Here is a 23,808-nt window from a genome sequence, read left to right as displayed (position 1 = left end):
GGGGTAGGAGGGAAGTCAGACACTAAAGTAGCTTGGCAGGTGTTTATTGATCTCCTGGAGAAGAAAGCTGGGCACAGCCCAGTTGTCACCTCCTCAGAGATTCTGCATTCTGAATGGCCCCTGCAGGGTCATTTTTATACAGCATGAAGTAGCCCTGCACCTGGGCAGGACTGATCTGTGTTGTAGCTTGAAGGACACGGTCTGCAAAGTTCTCAGCCAGGGAAGTTGCTTGCCCCGGGTAGAACCTCTGGAACATCTGGGTCAGCTGCCAGCGTGAGCAGTGGCCCACGTACTCCTTCATGTCTACTCGCCCGGGGCGTATCAGGGCAGGGTCGAGCCTAAAAAGAGAGGCAGCGAAAGCAGTCGTGAGCAGCAGTGCCACTGGCACCCCCAAAATGGTTCCTCCGAACCTCCTGATCCTCCAGAGAGGCTGAGGGGGATGGAGTCTCGCCTCCAGATCTGAGTACCTCACTCCTTACCTGTCGATGTGGTTGGTGGTCATGAATACTATGCGAGCTTCGGTGGAAGCCACACCGTCCAGGGCGTTGAGCAGGCCACTGAAGGTGAGCCGGCCTAGACCCTGGTACTTTATTGGGTCTGGAGGAAGGCATAGAGGAAGCATGAGTGATCACAGCCCTACTTCAAATTAGCACCCCTCTCTGCTCCCTGCTTACCGTGCCCCCTACTTATCCATGTCTCCAGTGGACTCTGATTGCTAACCCAGGTATCCTCCACCTGCTCTCTGGATTTCTCCTTTATTCCACTGTTCCTCATTGAGAAATACCCTCTCTCCCCCCGCCCCGTGCCGTGAACACCCCCTCACTTACTCTCGGCGGCCAGGTCTCGACTGAGAAAGGCAGCATCCACGTCCTCCAAGAGCACCAGGCTCTGCTGTGGGGCCACGCTCAGCAGGTGGTTGAGCCGGTCATCTGAGAGGCTGGAGTCCGTGAGACTCAGCAGGCAGATGCTGTGTTGCAGTTCCCCAGCCAGGGCTGTGCTATGGAGGGGTGACAGGTAATTGGCAAGCTGGGAACTGGTCCTTGGGTCCAACTGCTTGTTCCTCCCAGTACTAGCTTTGAATCTGAGGCCTAATCCTTCCACCACCTCACAGTAGTGCTCCATGTGTCTCATGTTTTCCTGTTCCCCACATTTATTTCCCTTTCCAACCCCACCAGCCCAATTTCTCTCTAATTTGAGGGTTAAGATAAGTTTGACTCTACTCACATAAAACTGCTCTTTCCACAACCAGGGGGCCCATAGAGTAGGTAGCCACGTCTGTAGGGAATGCCTAGGAATACAGCCAGGATGATCGTCAAGGCAAATGAATCATGTACTCTGCCCTAGATGTCCACATTGATCCCCAACCCTGCTCCCTGGAGGCCTGATGGCCTTGGCATTGGAAGCAATCATTCCTTTCAGGCAACCTTTCTTTCCCTTTCATCTATGGGAATGAGGATAGAGCTTTATATTTGCCCCACCTGGCCACCAAGACCTCAGCTGCTTCTCACCTCTGTCAATGTACCACTTGGGGTTATCAATGAATTCCCGGATGTCTCTGACAATTCGTTCAGTCACACCCTGTTCGAGAACCACAGAATTCAGTGGCCGGCGGCGGCGTGGATAGCCAAAGGGGCGCCATTCAGAGCCCACAGCAGTGTACATCACTGTCTTCCCTTCTTCCTGCTGCAGGGCTAGCTCTCGAGCTGGGAGGGGGAAGATGAGACAAAACTCATAACTACCCTTTGCCATGCTACTAGGCAGAGCTGTGCCCAAACAGTCCCCAGGCCCTGCTCCATGGGCCCAGATCCTCCTATTACGCCTCTCCAAGCTTCTCTTCCTTTGATGTCAAATACTCCATCCCTGCAACTGCCACCCCCACCCCACCCCCAAAAATGCCGTCTGTGCCATCCCACACCTTCCTCCAGGATATTGAAGAAAACTTTTCGATCGGTGCCCAGAGCCGTGAAGGTGACAGATTCCCAAGGAGTCCCCGTCTGCAGGTCTATCATCTGCATCTCTCGGCTCCGTTCCACCCGGATCCATTTCCCCTGATACCTGAATAAGAATGAGCAAAATGAGGTGAACAAACAGGTCAAGTCCACCTCCTCTCATTCTTTTCCACTCTCAGAGCCCTCTCTGGCTTCCAGCCTTACCAGATAAAGTGGTTTCCAGGGCTGGGGACAAATTCAAACTTAGTGGAGATGCGGCCACTCTCATGCTGAAGGTACGTCGTCTCAACGCTGAGGTGCTGAGTTCGGGTACTGTGGCGGGTGAGCCAGCTAAGCAACCAGGCGTAGCTCCGGTCTCGAGCTGGGACTTCCAGTGTGATCATGTAATGGCGCCGGAATGCCACCAAGCCCAGTTGGGCGCCCTTCCGGGCCAGGGCCAGGGCAGTGCCCACACCCACCAGCCCAAATCCAGCCCCAAAGTAGGGATTGTCCTTCAGGGCCAGAACAAAGTCTGAGAGGGGCATCTTGAAAGGAAAACACTGAACCTCACGGGCCTCGAGGCATTTTCAAGACCTGGAGATGGGGAGCAGTAGAGATGGGATAAAGCACTAATTAGTTTTAAAAAAGGACTCAAATTCCTCTCGCGCCCCACAGAAGCTGGGAGAGGAATGACAGGTCAGTATTACAACGTCCTTCAATACCCTCCCTTCATGAGGTGGGGCTGGTGTTGGACCCAAGGGGTGAGACTGAGCCACTTGGCCCATTTTGCCTTTCATTATCCTGTTTCATACCTGTGTCCTGCCAGACACTATTCTGGAATTCCTTAAACCTGACTGAATGATATAACCGACTTCAGGATAATAGATGGACAGCATTTTTGTGGTCCCTGGGATCAGTTGAGACAGGGGCCCACTGGCCAGAATGAGCAGGGAAGTTACTCTCTTCTGTCAATCTGTCAATATCCTCATGCCTTGCTATCACGTATCATGTCTTTCAGGTATCCTTTCATCTACTTTACATTCTAATGTCCTGTTAGCCCTTTTATTACCTCCCATCTAAACTGTCTCTTCGAAATTAATTTTAATTCTTGAAGTGGCATCTTAGTGGATCTCCACTTTGGTCATGCTTCACCAAACTGCTCTACAGGTGTCGAGAGTGTTCTTCATAAGGCTCTGCTTCAATGCCATTAGTTTCCCTATTCCAACACCTCCAATGACTGGCTCTCAACAGGTCCCTGAATTAGGTGAAAACTCTTCTGCCACCACAACACGGGGCCCACGTACCTTTAATGGCTTAGTTCCCAATATTCTCTGTTGAACAAATATACAAGCCTCCTTCCTCCTTGACTCGGAATGCCCATTTTATTTCCCTCAATCTCTATAGAGTTCAAATCCCGCCCATCTGCTACCTTTTCCACGGAGATTCCCCCGAATTTCACTCCCCGCCCCGCAATAAAATGTGACTGGGCCTGATTCTAGGCTGTAAGATCCCAAAAGGGGTAGGAGGTCAAATCGTTTCTAGCACACTTCACCCGACCCCCCGCCGGTTTGCTTTATGCCGGCACGCAGTGCGGTGAACTGACAGCAGTGAACTCTGCTGAAGCTCAGAACAGGATCCAGAATTCCAAAATTCCTATGCGTGGAAGGCCACAGACAAAGCCCTTTCAGCTCCTGGTCCTTGTCGGACGCCCAGAAGCCTCCTCCCGAACCCCCTCCACACCCCAGCTCGTGCCTCCAGCAGCGTGGTTTGCAGCAATCAGTCACTCCTCCCCCTTACCGCCATGACTCTCTGGCCCTTCCTCTCGATGGTTTCACCCCTCGGCTCTTTGGGCACTCTCCACTTGGCTTCGCCCCTGAATTCTTTCATCTACTTCCCGTCACACCCACCGAGACGGCCACACCACTCTGCTCCACAACTCTCGATGGTACTCTTCGGGCTTCAGGGCGAGAGGAGGTGGGGGCGGGGGGAAACGATAGGAAGAACCATAGAGAGAGTATTCCACCAGCCTCACAAGGAAAGAGAGAGCGGCCTCCATATGCCGCGGTCCTAGAGGCTTCTGGGCCGGAGGCGGTCGCACAAAGAGCGTCCCGGGAGGCCACTCCAGCCGCTGGACGACCATAGAGATGAGGCTCCTGCCCGCCTTAGGGCCGGAGGTAAGCTGGAGGCTGCGGGGCGGGAACTAATAGGGAGTGCGGGCGGAGCAGGCCGGAGGCAAAAGTTTCTCAAACCGCAGAATGAGGGGTAGGCCTGGGCCATGGGAACGCTCGGGAGAAGTGCAGAAGGGAGCGCGGCGACGAGCGAGGCCCCGGCGCATCAGATCAGCAACCCCGGCGTCATTGCTGTGGACCCCACCCGGTTACACGCTGCCTCTCCTTAGGACAGTAAGCATGACGATGCTCCCTCCTTAGCCTTGCAGGTTACAAAACGATTTTCCCGTTTGCCGGCAATAGTGATTCCCGCTCCCGCCCAACGATGTGGAGGCTGTCTTCACCTCCACTTTACAAACAGGAAAGCTGACCGCCCGGGAAGCGAGGGGACTACAGTCTGCCCAAGGCCACGCGGTGAGTAGAGCCCACAGGCAAGTGGAAATGGGGTGCCTTGGTCCCCAGACCCGATCTCACCCTTTCCCCAGGCCTTCTCTCTGCCTTAATGTGTCCTTTCTTTTCCTCGGTACCGCTGCCCCGAAGGTAACCTCATTTCTTCTCTTGTGCCCATCTGTGTCCCACCTCACTCGGCCTTCCAGCGGCTGACGGTTCTCAGTCTAGACGACACCCCCTCCTCCTTGGCTCCCCGTTAAGGCAATTATTACTGGAGCTGGAAGATTCCTTAGAGCAGCGATACGTGGAGTCTGTGGTTTCCAGAGAACCCTCTGAGGGCGGAAGTGCGCTGCTCTACCACCTTCTGAATTTCCCTAATCTGAGTCTTTGAGTTGCAGAATTCTTACCCACAAAATGATTTTCTAGCCCTAGGCGCCCCTTACCTGACCTTCATGCCTCAGTTTCATGGAGTGATTATACTATCATCCTTAATTCCTAATTAATTAGCGCAAACTAATTTTAGCAATGGAGAAGGCAATGGCACCCCACTCCAGTACTCTTGCCTGGAGAATCCCAGGGACAGGGGAGCCTGGTGGGCTGCAGTCTATGGGGTCGCACAGAGTCGGACACGACTGAAGCGACTTAGCAGCAGCAGCAGCAGCAGCATAACAGGATATGCAATTTAGTTGACATTCACTTCTGAGTAGAGTTCCAGTGTTCAATATTAGGTCCATAATCAATGAATGAGAAATTTCTCCAGGTGTGTTACTTTATACATAAGGCGCCTCTGGTTTGTTATCTTAGTAGAAGCCTAGCCTTGCATCTCTGTCTTCAGTTCTTAACTGTGTGTAAGTGTGTGCTCAGTCGTGTCCAACTCTTTGTGACCACATGGACTGTGGCCCATCAGGCTCCTCTGTCCTTGAAATTTCCCAGGCAAGCATACTGGAATAGGTTGCCATTTCCTACCCCGGGGGATCTTCCCGATGCAGGGATCAAACCTATGTCTCTTGCGTCTCCTGCATTGGCAGGCAGATTCTTTACCACTGCATCACAGTTTTTCATTAGAATCCCTTGTCTGACTTGCATAGGCTGTTGTGATTTATGTTCAGTGAAGTGATAACTTCCCGTAAAATCCACTCAGAAAGCTCCAAGTCTAGGGAGGGAGACTGACAAGTAAACAATAGTGCAGTCTGACATGTTTCTGATAGAACTATGTACGAAGTGCCATGAGGACCCTAGAGACAGAAACTTAGATGAACCGTGTCAGGATGCCATCATAGTAAAGTGACATTTATTTATTTGGCTGCTCCAGGTCTGAGTTATCTTTGATCTTACTTGTGGCATGCAAACTCCTAGTTGTGGTATGTGGCATCTAGTTCCCTGACCAAGGTCCCCTGCATTGGGAGCACGAGTCTTAGCTACTGGACTACCAGGGAAGTCCCTGTACAGATTCTTAAAAGATAGTTAGGAGTTGGTTAGCCAGACAAGAGAGATGACAAAGGGGAGAAGGCCCAGCAAGTTGAGAGATGTATAGTATATAGAAGCAGAAGAGAATGTGGTGAGTCTGGGAAAGGGCAAATCAATGAAAAGTTGAATCACTGGCTCAGAGATCTTCTGCAGAGAGAGGTGGGAGATGAATCTAGAGAGGGCAGCAGGGCCAGATCATGAAGGAAGGGCTGTGAACTAAGGAATAGTGAGATCCTAAGATGTTAAGAGGGGAAGGGACCTCTGAGATCCCTTGAAAGTGAAAGTGAAAGTCTCTCAGTTGTGTCTGACTGTTTGCAACCCCATGGACTATACAGTCCATGGAATTCTCCAGGCCAGAATACTGGAGTGGGTAGCCTTTCCCTTCTCCAGGGGATCATCCCTACCCAGGGATCGAAACCAGGTCTCCCACATTGCAGGCAGATTATTTACCAACTGAGCCACAAGGGAAGCCCAAGAATACTGGAGTGGATAGCCTATCCCTTCTCTGGTGAATCTTCCCAACCCAAGAATTGAACCGGGGTGTCCTGCATTGCAGGTGGAGTCTTTACCAGCTGAGCTGTCAGGGAATCCCTGATAGCTTGGCCCTACCCAATTTTGTTGCAGATAAGAAAACTGAGACCCAGATTGCTTACTGATATGACAAAGGTCACTTAGCTCCAAGAAACAATGTTTAGTATATGGGTCACAATTTCTTGTCTCGTTGCTATATTGACCACTATTATCATTTTAATGCCTTTGTTCTAAACATTGTCTTCTTTTTTTTCTCCTTTAGCCATAGACTTTATTGTTTGAATATTTGCAACTATTAGTCTATACACAAATTTTAATTTCTTACAAAACTCTATATTCCATATTGCTAGGTCACTTCACTTTCCATTTTATGCCACATTTCTGTCAAGAGATATTTCCTGAAACTGGAGCCTGTTATACAGATGAAATAAGCCAGAAAGAAAAACACCAATACAGTATACTAACACATATATATGTGTTAGTAAGATGGTAACGATACAGTATACTAACACGTATATATGTGTTAGAAAGATGGTAATGATAACCCTGTATGCGAGACAGCGAAAGAGACACAGATGTATCGAACAGTCTTTTGGACTCTGTGGGAGAGGGCGAGGGCGAGATGATATGGGAGAATGGCATTGAAACATGTAAATTATCACATGTGAAATGAATCGCCAGTCCAGGTTCGATGCATGATACAGGGTCCTCGGTGCTGGTGGGATGGGGACTGGGAGGGAGGTGGGAGGGGCGTTCAGGATGGGGAACACATGTACACCCATGGCGGATTCATGTCAATGTATGGCAAAACCAATACAGTTTTGTAAAGTAAAAAAATCACAATCTGTCTGATTGTGTGTTACTGTTGTTGTTCAGTTGCTAAGTTGTGTCCAACTCTTGCGATGCCCTGGACTGTAGCCCCCCAAGCTCCTCTGTCCATGAGATTTTCCAGGCAAGAATACTGGAGTGGGTTGCCATTTCCTTCTCCAGGTAAACATTGTCTTAAAAAGAAAATGTCCATGTTAACTAGGTATGGCATGCTGCCATGCAAGGACATGCCTAATTGGGGCAGGCATTGGGCTGTGCACCCACCCCAACTGGGAAGAAAGTGAGAGATCTAATTATATGTTGTTTGATTTTTCTTCTGGTTGGTTTATCAGCATATAAGAGGCCACAGCACAGAAATTGGTGATGATGACGGACACCGTGTTGGACTCACAGCCAGCCAACAGCACTGGGGAGATGGATGGACTGTGTCCTGAGCTACTGCTGATCCCCCCACCTCTCTCTAACCATGGAATCCTAGAGCCTGTCCATAGCCCCTGTCCTGGGAACCCTCCACCTTTGCCTCCTGACCCAGGCTGCCTGTTGGTAGAAGCCACAGCCACTGAAGAGGACACAGGGAACATGGAGATCATTGTGGAAGCAGTAGCTGGAAATCTGTCCCCAGGTGCTCCTGGAGAGACTCCAGGTATAAACACAGTTGCTAGCAGGGCAGTAGGATAAGCAAGCCTGAGTTTTTTGTCTGTGCTATTTTTGATCCTTGCCTATAAACAAGATGAAGACACAAGGTAGCATCCTATTTTTATACTTAGAGATGTTGTAATTTGATTTGCAGTTGGTGAATGTTGATTGGAGGCTGGCAAGGTGGTGCACAACTTGTACCAAGCTCTTGGCAGTCTCCCTGAAAGGGCTTTATGTCTGCTAGGCAGTAATCCAGGAGGGAAGACCTTTCTGACACCTCTGCCCAATTCTTACTGCTATTGTCCTCAGGGATTCTTTTCTCCATGTTGACCCTCCCACCCAGGGACTGCAGCCAGGGTTTAAACAAAAGGCCCAGCCTCCCTCTACCACCCAGGGCTTGGCAGGGCTTCCTAGAGGTAATCTGCTATTTCCCTGCTCTGATTTCTTGTGGATAACATATTTAACTCCCAAGGCATGCGTTATGACTGGGAGTTGAACAATTTATGTTAGAAGAAAGATTCTCCCTGTTATTCTTCCTACATCTACAACTTCTTATTTTTGGGTAGCTTCCCTATTTTTTAACTGTCATCTTCCAGCTACAGTTGTACCAATTTTCCTTGTCAGTGTGCAAAGAATACTGGGAAAGATTAGCTGGTTTGATCGTATAACATTTCTAAACTTTAATGTGGTGAAAGAAATAGTAAATAAATTGAGAAGGAACCTAGAAAGACATTTGCAATATATAAGAAGAGTTAATATCTTTAAAATTCAAAGAGCTGCACAGTAAGAAAAAGAAACAGTTTTGTTTTTTTTTTTAAAGGGGAGGGGAAGAAACCTACATGCAATTCACTAAAAAAAAGTCTCTAACCATAATCTCACTAACAGACAAATTCTAGTTAAAAGTACCTATGAGATGCCACTTCTGTTTTGCAACACTTGGGCAAAAATTAAGCTTTTTTTTTTTTTTTTAAATAAAACTAGTGTTGGTGAGGCTATGGGAAGCAGACCCTATCTTATAGTTTATGGAGAGTATAAATTAGTGTGATCTTTTGAAGGTCAATTTATCCACATAACAAAATTTAAATGAGTGTATTCTGACCCAGTAATTCTACTTCTAGGGATCTGTTCTATAGAATGTGTCACATACACACACAAAGATACAGGAATAAGGATGTGTAGGGCAGCTTTCTTTACAGTATTTGGAAACAACCCAGATATCCATCAGTAAGGTTAATTTCATTTTGCTCTATCCATGCTCTGAAGTATCGTGAACTGGACAAAAAAAAATATGAGATAGATCTAAATGTACTACTTTTAGATAAAAATATCTTTGATATATAGCAAGTAGAAAAAAAAAATTATGAAAATGTGACCCCATGAGGCCTGAAAAAATATAGACCAAATTGTGTGTGTGAGGCTGGGAGGTGGATATTCTTATATAGATGTGCTGTTGCACTGAATTTTTATTTAAACAAAGAAAAATATAAAGAGAAAAAAGACTACCAGAATGCAGGACAAACCTGGACTCCACCGTTAACAAGCATGGTGGCCTTAACCTTGCAGAATCCCAGGTCCCTCTTCTCATAGGGCATTTGGAGGACCAAGTAAAAGTGTTTCCTAAGCCTTTCTTTGTCAAGGTCCTGCCATTACTTAAGAAATGGCAGCAATTACTATGAATGTGATTTGGCTCATTTCAGAAAGGCTGTCCTCCATTTTATGAGTCACTGTGCATTTGAAAGTCTTTTCACAGAATATAAAAGTAAACATATATATTGTCATGTATGTCACAGACATTACCCCCAGATTGTCATTTTCTTCTTGTGAGAATTTCTAATTTTTCATTTGGGCAAAATATATCACCTTTTCTTAATGCTTTTTGGATTTGGTTAATGCTTGTTACTTTCACTTCACAAATATTTATGAAATGCCTACTTTGTGCTGAGTATCATGTAAGATAGACTGTCCTTGACCTTAGGGGCTTACAGTCAGGTGTAGAATCAGACTTAAGTCCATCTCCATTCCGCAGACATGAAAAGATCCACTTATATTTTCTGCTGGTAACTAACTCCTCTGAGTCTCATTCTGTCTGATTCTGTGCCTTTCTCTGTCGGTCCTCTGCCTACAGGTGTCCTGGTAAAGGTGATGGAGGTGTACTTCTGTGAGCGCTGTGAGCAGAGCTTCGCAGAGCCCACTCTGCTGGCCCTGCACCAGTGCACTGAGACCCTTATGCAGCCCGTGCAGGGCCTCCCTACCCCACCCTGCTCTGTAGAGCTGCCCCCCAGCAACCTCACTCTCCCCAGCCCTCTGCAGGGCCAGAGCCCACCAGATAGCCCCCTGCCATGCCCTGTGTGTAGACAAGAGTTTGCCCAACCCCAGGCCCTGAAGAGCCACTTCAAGATGCACTGGGGCACCCCCGACACCTTCTCCTGCCCAGAGTCTGGCTGTGTGTTCTCCACTGAAGATCGCAAGGAGCTCCACCAGCACCTGAGGCTGACCCACAGAGCGCTTCCGGTGCCCTGTTCCTTCCGGGGCTGCCCCCTGCTCTTTGGGAGCCAGCAGGGCATGGAGCTGCATCGGCAGACCCATTACCCTTTCCACTGCAACCGCTGCAGCTTTGTGGGCTCCAACGTCAAACTCTTCCGGCAGCATCAGCGGAGTCATGGGGCTGGGACGCAGCAAGAACTGTCTGCTGTAATGGGTCTTCCTTCCCAGGAGTTGCTGCCAGGTATGAGGTCAAGGGCCCAGCAGTCTCCTGCCTGGAACACAGCTGCAGTTGGTCTGTAGAAGAGGCAGTTGTTACAGATGCCATGAATGTATGCATGAATTTAAGAGAATCCAGAGTAGTAGCTCAGGAGGTCAGGATTACTGACTGATGTGGGAGGGCATCTAGACATCCTGGACCAGGCAGGCAATGACTGAAGATTGGCTTAGGCTGCACTGAAGTGATTTAACCAACATCTCTTCTGATCCATCTTAGAACTTTCTGAGGGCAGAAGCTAAATTGCCCTGCCCGTCAGTGGCTATAGCCACTGGTGGAATGCCTGTGGACTCCTGTTAGAGCAAGTGGAATTGGGCAGGAGAAGCTGGGGTTATTTTAAAAAGAAACCTTCAATGGAGGTGGTGCTTCAATGATTCTTATTCCTCTTGGTCTCAAAAAGAGAGCGTGAGGTGAGTAGAGGAGCAGGAGGAAATAGAGAAATCAGACCAGCGGGGCCAGGGTTCTGATGAGAGAATTTGGCTTGCTACCACTGATTTGTGCTCTGGTGCAAACAGAAGATTCTTCTTTCCTGGAATGAAAAAGTCATACATCTTTGCCTTACAGTGGCAGCTGCCTCTATTGAGGGATAGAAGGAATGGGTTTGGAGCGCAGGCTATGTCCCTGAATTGCTGAGTTGGATTTTTCAGTAGACGTTTAGACGTCAGGGATATTTGCCCGCACTGAGCCACCAGCTGTTAGCCCTGGGGACCTGAGTCAAGGAAGTACAGTCTAGTCTGTCCTCCTCTACTCTGTGTCCCTCTCCCCACTCCAGTGACCTCAAAGCTCTTACCTTCAAGGGGTCTGAGTTTGGTGTTATCTGAGGTTTGATTTACTTTGTGAAAGTGAAAGTCTCAGTCATGTCCAACTCTTTGTGACCCCATGAACTATAGCCTGGCAGGCTACTCTGTCCATGGGATTCTCCAGGCCAGTATACTAGAGTGGGTAGCTGTTCCCTTCTCCAGCGGATCTTCCCACCCCAGGGATCGAAACCAGGTCTCCCGCATTGCAGACGGATTCTTTACTGTCTGAGCCGCTAGTGAAGCCCTTGATTTACTTTAGATTGGAGCATTACTAACAGCTTAGCTCCTGATCTTTCTGTCCCCGTGGGAATAAACGTATGTGCTTAGAACCCAGGATTTTCTTATGCTTCACAGTGAGAGGTGATTCTTCCCAGCCAGTAAGAGGGAAATTCAAGCACTCAGTGCTGCGCTGGCTTCTCTAGTCATCAAGTTCTTTGCACTTGCAGCTCCCAAAGTGCCTCCAGGAACGGGAGAGCCTTCAGAGGAGACAGGAGCACCCTCACCTGGGCAGGAGTCAGTGGAAGAGGAGGAAGAGGAGCGTGGTAGCCAGAAGAGCTCCCAGAAAGCCCTGGAGCTGGAAGGTAATGCCTGATGGGCTTGAACCTCTTGGTGGGGAGGAACAGACTTGGAGGGCCTGGCATCGAGGCTCTGGGGTTTGGTTTTCTGAGTTTTGGTTCACATCCTTGCGTTCCTAACATTCTTCTTCGACACAGCTACTGGGGAAGTGATAGATGGGCACAGTCCCTGGTGACACAGTGCATGCGGGTTAAGTCGCTTCAGTCTGACTCTGTGCGACCTCCTAGCCTGCTAGGCTTCTCTGTCCATGGGATTTTCCAGACATGAATACTGGAGTGGGTTGCTGTGCACTCCTCCAGGGGATCTTCCCAACCCAGGGATTGAACCTGTGCTTCTTACATCTACCTGCATTGACAGGCGGGTTTTTGATCACTGGTACCACCTGGGAAGCCCCTGGTGATGCAGGGAAAGGTAAATAGTGTTTGCTCTCGGAGTTGGTTTTCCTCAGGCAGAAGGCTCTTCTGTGAGGAGAGAGAGGATGATATTCATAGTACGAAGATGCCAGAGGTTAGCAACTGGCAGCCTGTCTTGTCTGACATTGAGCCCCCTAAGACTGCATTTCTGAACCCTTGAATTCCCATCTACTCCCATCTGAGTAGAACAGCATTTGAAGCCCATTCCCACAGGGAGCATATTTACCAACAGATGACCAGGAAGGATCTGATTATATTTATTACCAGCTCTCTGACCAGAGTATTCAGAAGTAAGAGTACTTTGCCTTGTCTTCCCTCTGCTCACTCCCTGTGAGGTCCTTCTCCTTCCAACCAGCCCTCCTGATTCTTCCAACTGCCCCCATGGAGGGCAGGAGGAACAAGAATGTTCCATCAAGATTGTTCTTTTGAGCTTTTCTGGATAGAGTCTTAGGAATAGAGGGTGGCTGGGTGAAGCACTTCTTACAGGCCACAGCATGGTCGGAGAAGTCGTTGTGATTTTCTTTCTCTAAATACTTGAATGTCTTGTCTCTTCTTCGAGCCTGCGGAGTTTGAGATGCTACTGTTTGGTTTCCCGGAGAGAAAGGAGCAAGGCCATGCAGGCGTGCATGTTTTGTCTGGGCAGACTGTGGTTCTCCCATTATATGGTCAGTCCCTGGCCTATTGAAGAATCTCACTGTCAACCCTCCCCTCCTTTTTCCCTCTCCCAGGCACTGTAGCTTCTGGCACCGAGTCCCTCTTCAAGACCCACATGTGTCCAGAATGCAAGCGCTGCTTCAAGAAGCGAACTCATCTGGTGGAGCACCTACACCTCCACTTCCCAGACCCCAGTCTCCAGTGCCCCAACTGCCAGAAGTTCTTCACCAGTAAGAGCAAGCTTAAGACCCACCTGCTGCGGGAGCTGGGCCAGAAGGCCCACCGCTGCCCGCTGTGCCACTACAGCGCCGTGGAGAGGAATGCCCTCAACCGTCACATGGCCAGCATGCACGAGGACATCTCCAACTTCTACTCAGACACCTACGCCTGTCCTGTCTGCCGGGAGGAGTTCCGCCTCAGCCAGGCCCTGAAGGAGCACCTTAAGAGCCACACCGTGGCCGCCGCGGCCGAGCCACAGCCCCTCCGCTGCTTCCAGGAGGGCTGCGGCCACACGGCACCCGACCGCAAGGCCTTCGTGAAGCACCTGAAGGAGACCCACGGGGTGCGGGCTGTGGAGTGCCGCCACCACTCGTGCCCCATGCTCTTCGCCACGGTGGAAGCCATGGAAGCCCACCATAAGAGCCACTATGCCTTCCACTGCCCCCACTGTGACTTCGCCTGCTCCAACAAGCACCTGTTCCGCAAACACAAGAAGCAGGGCCACCCCGGCAGTGAAGAGCTGCGCTGCACCTTCTGTCCTTTTGCCACCTTCAACCCGGTGGCCTACCAGGACCATGTGGGCAAGATGCACGCTCACGAGAAGATCCACCAGTGCCCCGAGTGCAGCTTTGCCACCGCCCACAAGAGGGTGCTCATCCGCCACATGCTGCTGCACACCGGTGAGGTGGCTTCCCTCACTCCGTGTAGTGGGGGCGATGACGGTGATGATGGCGGCAAATGGGAGCTTTCCGTGTGTGCCAGGCACATGGTGGGGCTTTGCATACATTGCATAGGACTCATGAGGTAAATCTAGCATCTGAAGTTCACAAATGAGCCTTAAGCTGAAAGTCCATCAACTCAGAAAGTGGTCAGGCTGGGGTTTGAATCCAGGCCCTCTGACCCAGGGGCTTCCCCGGTGGCTCAGACGGTAAAGCATCTACCTGCAATGCGGGAGACCTGGGTTCAATCCCTGGGTCAGGAAGATCCCCTGGGGAAGGAAATGGCAACCCACTCCAGTACTCTTGCATGGAAAATTCCATGGCCAGAGGAGCCTGGTAGGCTACAATCCATGGGGTCACAAAGAGTCGGACACGTCTGAGCAACTTCACTTTCACTTTCCTCAGACCCTGTGCTCTTGTGCCTCACCTTTAATGCCCTGGTGGGTTCTGCCCACCCCTAGTCAGGCATGTTTACCTAGCCTGTTAAAGCAAAGAAGCCCAAACCAGGACAGATGCCTGCCTTTGTACCTCAAGTTCTGTGATGTGCTGTGAGAGATGGGGCTGAGGGGACTGAGCCATCCTTATATGTTATAGTCGTGGCAGCCATGACACTGAAAGATGATCACGTCTCATGACCTGAAAGTTGCAGGTTTTTCAACTCAGACTTTTTAATTGGTTATCAGCATTACTGGTACTTTGAGTAAAAACCAAATCAGGCTCCCTGGCTATATAGCATCTGCCCATTTGTGATCTCTATGTAAGTATCGGTGGATTGACCAGACATTTAAAAAAAATCTCATCAAAGATTCTTTAGTTTGGGAGGACGGTTTTTAGGCAGCTTGTGGCAAAGCCATTGTTGTTCCCATTAAACAGTTCATTACTATATAGGCTTTAGTCACAAAATCTCATTTTGGGGGGCCTTTCCTAAAACCTCACATCAATACAGGCGTGTTTTCTTTTATTGTACTTCACTTTATTATTCTTAGCAGATACTATGTTTTTTATAAATTGAAGGTTTGTGGCAACCTTGCATTGCCAGGTGATGGTTAGCATTTTTTAGCAGTATTTTTTAATCAAGGCATGCACATTGTTTTGTTAGAATGCTGTTACACAGTTGATAGACTTCAGTGCAGTATATGAACAAAACATTTTTATGTGTACTGGGAAGCCATAAAATTTGTGTGATTTGCCTTGTTGCAGTATATGCTTTACTGCAATGGTCTGGAACTGAGCCCATAATGTCTCTGAGATGTTTGTGAAGGCAATGGCACCCCACTCCAGTACTCTTGCCTGGAAAATCCCATGGATGGAGGAGCCTGGTAGGCTGTAGTCCATGGGGTCGCTAAGAGTCGGACACGACTGAGCGACTTCACTTTCCCTTTACAGTTTACAGAGTTCTTCCATATTTATTATTCATAACAATCTTGTGACAGAGGCAGGTGAAGATGAGAGACCCTGAACATTTAAATGGCCTGTTTCAGGATCCCACAGCTGGTATTAGAACCAGAGCCAGCTGGTTGCTTTTCTTTCACCATCAGGGGAGAAGCTGAGTGGGTAGCAGGGGCCTCAGGGAAAGGTGTTGAAAGGAATATGGCCCCAGCCTCACCAGTCAGTGCCAGGTCTTGACCAGCTTACACGGACAGCTCGTCCTGGAGTCCTCTGGGGCATCTTATTTAAACTTTATGTCTACTGTGTGAGGTCAGTATTTTTGTGTCCCTTCCCTCCCCCCACCTTTTTGAAAACCAGGAAACTGAGACTTAGAGGGGATAAATGACCTGCCCAAGGCCACACAGTAGTAAACTGGAATTTCAGCCACTGCCGAATAGCTCTATGGTTTCTCTGTGCCTCAGCTTCTTCCTCTGTAACATGGGGGAATCAGAACACCTGCCTCGTGGGGCTGTTGTGAGGATTCAGTAAGGGGAGGCATTTTTATAAAGTGCTCAGAAAGGCGCCTGGCACGTAGTGAGCACTGTGTAAATGTCAGCTATTAATATCTTTATGACTGTGTTGGACTCCAGAGTTAACCACTATGTCATATTACCTAATTTTTTCCTCCTCCTCTTCCACAAAACTAAGTGGATTGGGCTAAGTGGAGCAGTTGGCCACCAGTGCCAGTAAGCTGTATAACAAATCTAGAACCAACTTTGAAAAAAGCTGGGTCTTTGTTTCCGCCCCTCTTCCCTGGTTTCGGGGTGGAGGCGTGATCATCCGAGAGGGCCATGAGGCAGCGTTGACTCTGCCATCAGCACCTCAGCTTCCACTCCTGCCAGGCATCAGGGCACCTCAGTCAGTCCGTGTCTGACCTGTGTCCTCTCCCCATTCACCCCACCCCCACAGGTGAGAAGCCCCACAAGTGTGAACTGTGCGACTTCACTTGCCGAGACGTGAGCTACCTGTCCAAGCACATGCTGACCCACTCCAGCACCAAGGATTACATGTGCACCGAGTGCGGCTACGTCACCAAGTGGAAGCACTACCTCAGCGTGCACATGCGCAAGCACGCAGGCGACCTCAGGCATGCGCGCACGTGTGCCTCCCTCCCTCCCTCCCTCCCCCAGTGACCGGGGGTTAAGCTGGCTGAAGTCGGCTCCCAGCCCCGTCTCTCTTCCGGCTCCAAGAGACTCCTCACACCCCTCTGCTCCTGTCATCTCTGTTCCACTGCCTCCAACTGACCTCTGCCTGTGGGCCAGGCTGAGATCTGAGCCCAGTGAGACCTCTCTGGGCTCAGGGAAGGGAGTGCAGACCCAGAGGAGAGGCCCCGAGACTGAGGTGTCATTTGAGCTCTGAGCCCAGTCCTGGTGACATAGATGGGCTATGCTTGTGACCCCGACCTTGGCACTTCCACATCCCGGCAAGTTCCCCTCTGACCAGTGGGTTCAGCTGGCTAGGGAGTCTCTCCTTAGCTTTCACACCTCTGTGGAGAGTGGGAACTCGGTGCAGAAACCTGCCCGAGGGGCTGTAGCCATGTCAGCACCCTGGAAGTCTGCAGAAGTTTGCTGATTCATATCTTCCCTTTAGGAAGAAACATAGATTAAGAGTTAGAATACAAGCCCTGAAGCTAGACTGTCACTGCCCTTCACTTCCTTTGTAACTTGAGGCAAGTTATTAACTTATATGCCTTAGTCTCCTTACTGATAAAATGGAGATACCTAGTTCATAGGGTAGCAGAAAAGATGATTCAGTTAGATGACAAGGGACTTCCCTGGCAGTGCAGTGGTCAAGACTTTGTCTTCCAATGCACCAGGTAAGGGTTTGATCCCTTGTTGGGGAACCAAGATCCCACATGCCTCGCGGCCAAAAAAACAAAACAAAACAGAAGCAATATTGTAACAAATTTAATAAAGACTTTTAAGAAAATGTTTTAAATCAGATGACACATGTACAAGTAAATGTGGAACCTGGCCCGTGGTATGAATTTATGAGTGACTGGTAGTGGGTATGATTAACTTAATAATTGTGATCTTTCCCTCTTTGGCAGATACCAGTGCAACCAGTGCTCCTATCGCTGCCACCGGGCTGATCAGCTGAGCAGCCACAAACTGCGGCACCAGGGCAAGTCCCTGATGTGTGAGGTGTGTGCCTTCGCCTGTAAGCGGAAGTACGAGCTGCAGAAGCACATGGCTTCCCAGCACCACCCCGGGACTCCAGTGCCGCTTTACCCCTGCCGCTACTGCAGCTACCAGAGCCGCCACAAGCAGGCGCTGCTGAGCCACGAGAACTGCAAGCATACCCGCCTCCGCGAGTTCCGCTGTGCCCTCTGTGACTACCGCACCTTCAGCAACACCACGCTCTTCTTCCACAAGCGCAAGGCCCATGGCTACGTGCCCGGCGACCAGGTCTGGCAGCTCCGTGGTGCCAGCCAGGAGCCAGAAGGGGCCAGGCAGTGCCCAACATCCTCACCAGACTCAGAGCCTGCAAGTCAACCGTCTGCCCAGCCTGAGGGGCCGGACCATGATCCCGGGGCAGTGATAGACCCCACCCTGATCCAGGCCCTGCCAGAGACCAGCGAGGAGGGCAGTGCTGGGAAACAGGACAGCAGCGAGGTTCCCCAGGGGGATGACCTCGTTGGCAGCCCCAGTCCAGCGGAGGTAGACGAGGGCAGCTGCACACTACACCTCGAGGCCCTGGGAGTTGAGCTGGGACCTGTGGCTGACCCGCCCCTTGAGGAAGTCACCGAAACAGCTCCTGTGGAGTTCAGGCCCCTGGACCCCCCAGGGCCCCTGAGCCTGGAAGGGCCAGAGGGAACTTTGACAGACCTGTCTACCTTTGAGGGTGCTGGAACTTCTGACTTGGGTGCTGAAGAACCCATTCTGGAAAAATCAGGCTCTCAGCCCCCAACCAATCCTCCTTCCTCAGAGGAGCCCCTAGATGGCTGGGTGGGAACCTTCAAGGCAACTACAGCCACCGAGACAGCACCCCTGCCCCAGCTCCCTGAATCCGAGTCATTACTCAAGGCCCTAAGGAGGCAGGACAAAGAGCAGGCAGAGGCACTGGTACTGGAAGGGCGAGTCCAGATGGTCGTGATTCAGGCAGAGGGGAGAGCTTTCCGCTGCCCACACTGCCCATTCATCACCCGCCGGGAGAAAGCCCTGAGTCTGCACTCCAGGACTGGGTGCCAGGGCCGCCGAGAGCCCCTGCTCTGCCCCGAGTGCGGCGCTAGCTTTAAGCAGCAGCGTGGCCTCAGCACACACCTGCTGAAGAAGTGCCCAGTTCTGCTCAGAAAGAACAAGGGCTTGCCCAGACCAGATTCACCCATCACTCTGCAGCCTTTGCCCCCAAGCACCGCGGCCTCAGAGGATGCAGAAGGTGGGAAGCCCCCAGCTGCACCATTAGGAGAAGAGATCGTGCTCCCAAGAGATGCTCCTGAGCCTTCTAGAGAGCCAGAGAAGATAGGGGAGCCTCTTGCCTTGCTCTCTGGCTCTACAGTCCCTCCTGTGGGAGACTCCTTGCCCTCAGAGGCCCCTGAGAAGTTCCACTTCGAGCAGGGCAAGTTTCATTGCAACTCATGCGCGTTCCTCTGCTCTCGCCTCTCCTCCATCACCTCTCACGTGGCTGAGGGCTGCCGGGGTGGACGTGGCTGGGGAGGAAAGCGAGGGGCTGTCCAGACCCAGCCTGCCCTGTCTCCACTGAGCAGCGGGGATTCTGCACCCCTGAGTGGTGGGAGTACAGAGCGCAGCCCAGGGGATGGGGAGCTGGCTCTGCTGCCAAAGCAGAAAGCAGCCCGCTTCTCCTGCCCCACGTGTCCCTTTAGCTGTCAGCAGGAGCGGGCTCTGCGGACTCACCAGACCCGGGGCTGCCCCCTGGAGCCCTCTGGAGAGCTGCGCTGTGGCCTCTGCCCCTTCACTGCTCCCGCTCCTGCTGCCCTGAAGCTCCACCAGAAACGCCGGCACCCCGCCGCCACCCCGGCCCGAGGCCCCCGGCCCCCTCTGCAGTGCGGGGACTGCGGCTTCACCTGTAAGCAGAGCCGGTGCCTGCAGCAGCACCGACGGCTGAAGCACGAGGGGGTGAAGCCGCATCAGTGCCCCTTCTGTGACTTCTCCACCACCCGACGGTACCGGCTCGAGGCCCACCAGTCCCGACACACAGGGGTTGGCCGCATCCGCTGCAACTCCTGTCCTCAGACGTTCGGAACCAACTCCAAACTGCGCCTGCACCGGCTGAGGGTGCACGACAAAACGCCTACCCACTTCTGTCCCCTCTGTGACTACAGCGGCTACCTCCGCCATGACATCACCCGCCACGTCAACAGCTGCCACCAGGGCACCCCAGCCTTTGCCTGCCCTCAGTGCGAGGCCCAGTTCAGCTCCGAGACCGCACTCAAGCAGCACGCACTGCGCCGGCATCCAGAGCCCACGCTGCCCACCCCCGGCTCTCCGGCAGAGGCCACCGAGGGCCCCCTGCACTGCACCCGCTGCGGGCTGCTGTGCGCCAGCCCCGCCAGCCTACGGGGGCACACCCGGAAGCAGCACCCCCGGCTCGAGTGTGGGGCCTGCCAGGAGGCCTTCCCCAGCCGGCCGGCACTGGACGAGCACCGGAGGCAGCAGCATTTCAGCCACCGCTGCCAGCTCTGTGACTTTGCTGCCCGGGAGCGGGTGGGCCTGGTGAAGCACTACTTGGAGCAGCACGAGGAGACTTCCGAGGCAGCGGCAGCCTCAGCCGGGGAGGGGGACTCTGGCCAGGCCCTTCTGCGCTGCCCCTTCTGTGACTTTGCCTGCCGCCACCAGCTGGTGCTCGATCACCACGTGAAAGGGCATGGGGGCACCCGGCTCTACAAGTGCACGGACTGTGCTTACAGCACCAAGAACCGGCAGAAGATCACCTGGCACAGCCGTATCCACACCGGGGAAAAGCCCTACCGCTGTCACCTCTGTCCCTATGCCTGTGCGGACCCCTCTCGCCTCAAGGTAAGGTCAGGGGCCATGGGGTCCAGAAGCGGAAGGAAGGCAGGCTGCAGAGTTAAAACCACCTAGGCTCTCTAATCCTGATTCTTCCAAGTACTAGCTCTGTGCCTTGGGTCAAGTCCCTTAACTTCTCCAAGCCTCAGGTTCCTCATCTGTGAGAAAAGGGGATAATATTGCATAGCGTTGTTACAAAGGTAGAATTCCAGGACTTCCTGGTGGTCCAGTGGTTAAGACTCTGTGCTCCCAGTGCAGGGGGCGTAGGCTCAATCCCTGGTCAGGGAACTAAGATCCCCCATGCCACGTAACCAAAAAAAAAAGAATTCCGTAATATATGCTTGGCATATGATAAAGGCATGTAATAGGTTGTAGATAATCTAGATAATAATAGCTAACATTTTTTGATCACTTATACTGTATGTTGGGCATTAATTTTAATCCTTATGTAAATATGAAATATAGTTGCTTTCACTGTTTCCCATTTTACAGATTAATAAACTGAGAATTAGGGGTTAGGTTGCCCAAAGACACAGCTAAATGAGTGGCAGAGCTGAGATTGGGTATACCTGAGACTGGCCAAATGGATCAAGGTGGTGTCCGAGTGACTGGCCTAGGGGACCCGATTGGCAGTGGGGGGGATGGGTCGGCTTGGTGCAGGGAACAGGATTATCTGCCAGGAGTTTCTCTGCCTGTTAGCCCTATTTCCACATCCAGTGAGTACCCATTAGGCACATGTTCTCTGGGTGCTCTCTGCTCTTCTCTCCTCCAGTACCATATGCGGATCCACAAGGAGGAACGGAAGTATCTGTGCCCTGACTGTGGCTACAAGTGCAAGTGGGTCAACCAGCTTAAGTACCACATGACTAAGCACACAGGTGAGTCTGCGTGGTTTCCACGGGCCCGAGGGGCTCCCCTGTGCCCTGGCACACCCAGCCTCCCAGAGGTGGTGTATGTCCTTATGCAGATTTGGGGTGCATATCAGTTTTCACATCAGGGTAGTGGGTCAATTAAAAAGCCAGAATAACTTCCCAACCCACTGAAAGCCTATCAGAATCAGGAGAGGTGAACCTGGGGGTCTGGGCATGTGTGCTTTGCAAAACCTTCCCAGGGGATTGTGGCACACGGTCACCCCCTTCCTGTTGAGAACCCCCAACTTGAGCATGAGGAACCAGATCTACCTGGTTCCTGTCGAAACAGGATGGAACTATTGTGAGTGAGGAGGAGAAAGTAGAGGGCTTGCCTGTCTTAACTTGTCCTTTTTTTCCCTCCTGAGTAGAGTTCACGGACCACATGTTCTCAGAGATGGGTTAATGATGGTATGTCTTGATTGCTGCATATGGCCCACCCTGTAAGGGAATTAACCAGGTGCATTTCAAGACCCTCTGCCGATCAGTTTCCCGCCTGGCCTGATGTAGCCAGACCCGGTCCGGTCCGGTCCCCGCGCCTCTCAACGCCTCAGTGAGGCCGGGTCCGCAGTAAAAAAAAAAAAAAAAAAAAAAGACCCTCTGCCTCTATGGATGCCACTACTTTTTACCTCTACCTCTCCCCTCTTAAGTATTTTCTTTTACTTCCTGAGTTGAACAAGGAATTGTATTTAAATAGATTCCCAGTTCCATGAGTACTCCAGGACCAAAGTGAAAGTCGCTCAGTTGTGTCCGACTCTCCGTGACCCCATGGACCGTAGCCCAGCAGGCTCCTCTGTCCATGGGATTCTCCAGGCAAGAACACTGGAGTGGGTTGCCATTTCCTCCTCCAGGGGATCTTCATGACTCAGGGATCGAACCCAGGTCTTCCGCACTCTAGGCAGAGTCTCTACCATCTGAGCCACCAGGGAAGCCCAGAGTTGATTTCACTTGTCTTGCTTTTCCCCACGACATCCTCGTCTGACCCAGGACCCCACCCGACCTTGAGTTGTCATGTCTCCTTGGGCTCCTCTGGGACGCACAGTTTCTCAGACTTCCTGTACTTTGATGACCTTGACAATTCTAAGGATTGCTCAGGGATTCTGTGGAAGGTCCCTCAGCTGGGATTTCTCTGGTGGTTTTCTCGTGGTGGCCTTGATGGGGGGGTCTGGGAGGAAGACCCAGGACCAAAAGGGGGTTGGAATTCCCCATGTAGAAAACTTAGTATATTTGAGTCTTTATTGCTGTCAGCTGGCTACTTAGGGGTCCAGTTAGTTACCAGCATCCATTGAGCACCCACTGTCTACAAGGGATTGTGTGGAAGAACGGGAGCACATCAGACAGGATCGGAACATGTCAGAGACATGGTCCTTTGTCAGCTGGCTGGCTGCGTTCCTTATGTGCCAGGATCACAGTGGCACTTCTGGTCCATGGATCCTTGTTCCACCTCTTTCAGTGGCAACCCGTTCCCTGTCCTTCCCCTGTCCCACAGGACTGAAGCCGTACCAGTGTCCCGAGTGTGAGTACTGCACCAACCGGGCCGACGCACTGCGCGTGCACCAGGAGACACGGCACCGGGAAGCTCGGGCCTTCATGTGCGAGCAGTGTGGCAAAGCCTTCAAGACGCGTTTCCTGCTGCGCACCCACCTGCGCAAGCACAGCGAGGCCAAGCCCTACGTGTGCAACGTGTGCCACCGGGCTTTCCGCTGGGCCGCCGGCCTGCGCCATCACGCCCTCACCCACACCGACCGCCACCCCTTCTTCTGCCGCCTCTGCAGCTACAAGGCCAAGCAGAAGTTCCAGGTGGTCAAGCATGTGCGCAGGCACCACCCTGACCAGGCTGACCCCAACCAAGGCGTGGGCAAAGACCCCACCACTCCCACGGTGCATCTGCACGACGTGCAACTGGAAGACCCTGGCCCGCCCGCTCCTGCTGCTCCGCCCACTGGACCTGAGGGCTGAGCACCCCCACCTCCCAGACACGAGGAGGGTGTGGACCCATGTGCAGACTGGACCCAAACGCTGAGCCCCGACACCTCCCAGACACGAGGAGGGTGTGGACCCGACTGGACCCAGAGCTAGCCCGAGGAGCTCAGGGCTGTGGGAGGGCCTGGCTTCAGGGCATAAATGAGGCTGGAACCCTCCTGGGAATCTGGCCCGTAGTACTTGGAAGTTGATATAAAAGAGAGACCTGGACCACAAATTGATTTCTGTTGAGGCACACTGTGTTTTTGACCTGTGTGTTCTTAATTTGTTCACCATCGCCCCACCAAAGTCCCTGGCTATAAGATCGTGGATTACCCACTTCATCTCTTTCCTTCTTAACTGTGTCAAGTTCCTATTTCCTCAGCATCCTCAAAACAGTTGTATCTAACCGCATGTGCCATTGTGCCCCCTGCTCCATAAAGCATGGTTAAATGA

The 23,808-nt window shown here is 51.7% G+C and overlaps 2 protein-coding genes across 4 annotated transcripts; one reads left to right on the top strand and one right to left on the bottom strand.

The window, feature by feature from the left end:
- Positions 1-28: 28 nt before the first annotated feature.
- Positions 29-3,869, bottom strand: BCS1L (BCS1 homolog, ubiquinol-cytochrome c reductase complex chaperone). Of its 3 annotated transcripts, none has more exons than XM_019976778.2 (8): positions 3,726-3,869; positions 2,154-2,522; positions 1,916-2,055; positions 1,509-1,703; positions 1,225-1,288; positions 828-997; positions 480-597; positions 29-338 (listed from the first exon to the last, which is right to left on the bottom strand). In XM_019976778.2, exons 2-8 carry the CDS (start codon positions 2,471-2,473, stop codon positions 86-88), a joined length of 1,260 nt encoding a protein of 419 aa, XP_019832337.1. In that variant the 5' UTR covers positions 2,474-2,522; positions 3,726-3,869; the 3' UTR covers positions 29-85. The 3 variants fall into 3 exon arrangements, with proteins under 3 accessions (XP_019832337.1, XP_019832344.1, XP_019832353.1); XM_019976785.2 differs by having other exon boundaries at positions 3,681-3,742; XM_019976794.2 differs by lacking the exon at positions 3,726-3,869 and adding an exon at positions 3,233-3,630.
- Positions 3,870-3,975: 106 nt separating this feature from the next.
- ZNF142 (zinc finger protein 142) lies at positions 3,976-23,808 on the top strand. Its single transcript, XM_070772155.1, has 10 exons — positions 3,976-4,102; positions 4,358-4,510; positions 7,645-7,955; positions 10,074-10,673; positions 11,953-12,087; positions 13,224-14,053; positions 16,430-16,602; positions 17,566-20,491; positions 21,255-21,360; positions 22,880-23,808. Exons 3-10 carry the CDS (start codon positions 7,676-7,678, stop codon positions 23,347-23,349), a joined length of 5,520 nt encoding a protein of 1,839 aa, XP_070628256.1. The 5' UTR covers positions 3,976-4,102; positions 4,358-4,510; positions 7,645-7,675; the 3' UTR covers positions 23,350-23,808.

The sequence above is a fragment of the Bos indicus genome, chromosome 2, assembly GCF_029378745.1.
Source record: "Bos indicus isolate NIAB-ARS_2022 breed Sahiwal x Tharparkar chromosome 2, NIAB-ARS_B.indTharparkar_mat_pri_1.0, whole genome shotgun sequence".
In the NCBI taxonomy this organism is placed as follows: domain Eukaryota; kingdom Metazoa; phylum Chordata; class Mammalia; order Artiodactyla; family Bovidae; genus Bos; species Bos indicus.
This window is presented reverse-complemented; position numbering and strand designations above follow the sequence as displayed.

What these genes read in the sequence shown, in the direction of transcription:
- BCS1L (XM_019976778.2), bottom strand. Translation starts at nt 2,473, where the DNA reads ATGCCCCTCTCAGACTTTGTTCTGGCCCTGAAGGACAATCCCTACTTT. An exon ending in CTTCAATATCCTGGAGGAAG is followed by an intron (nt 1,704 to 1,915) that starts GTGTGGGATGGC and finishes TCCCCCTCCCAG; the next exon opens with CTCGAGAGCTAGCCCTGCAG. An exon ending in CAAGTGGTACATTGACAGAG is followed by an intron (nt 1,289 to 1,508) that starts GTGAGAAGCAGC and finishes CTGTATTCCTAG; the next exon opens with GCATTCCCTACAGACGTGGC.
- ZNF142 (XM_070772155.1), top strand. Translation starts at nt 7,676, where the DNA reads ATGATGACGGACACCGTGTTGGACTCACAGCCAGCCAACAGCACTGGG. An exon ending in AAGCACGCAGGCGACCTCAG is followed by an intron (nt 16,603 to 17,565) that starts GCATGCGCGCAC and finishes CCTCTTTGGCAG; the next exon opens with ATACCAGTGCAACCAGTGCT. An exon ending in CGGACCCCTCTCGCCTCAAG is followed by an intron (nt 20,492 to 21,254) that starts GTAAGGTCAGGG and finishes TCTCTCCTCCAG; the next exon opens with TACCATATGCGGATCCACAA.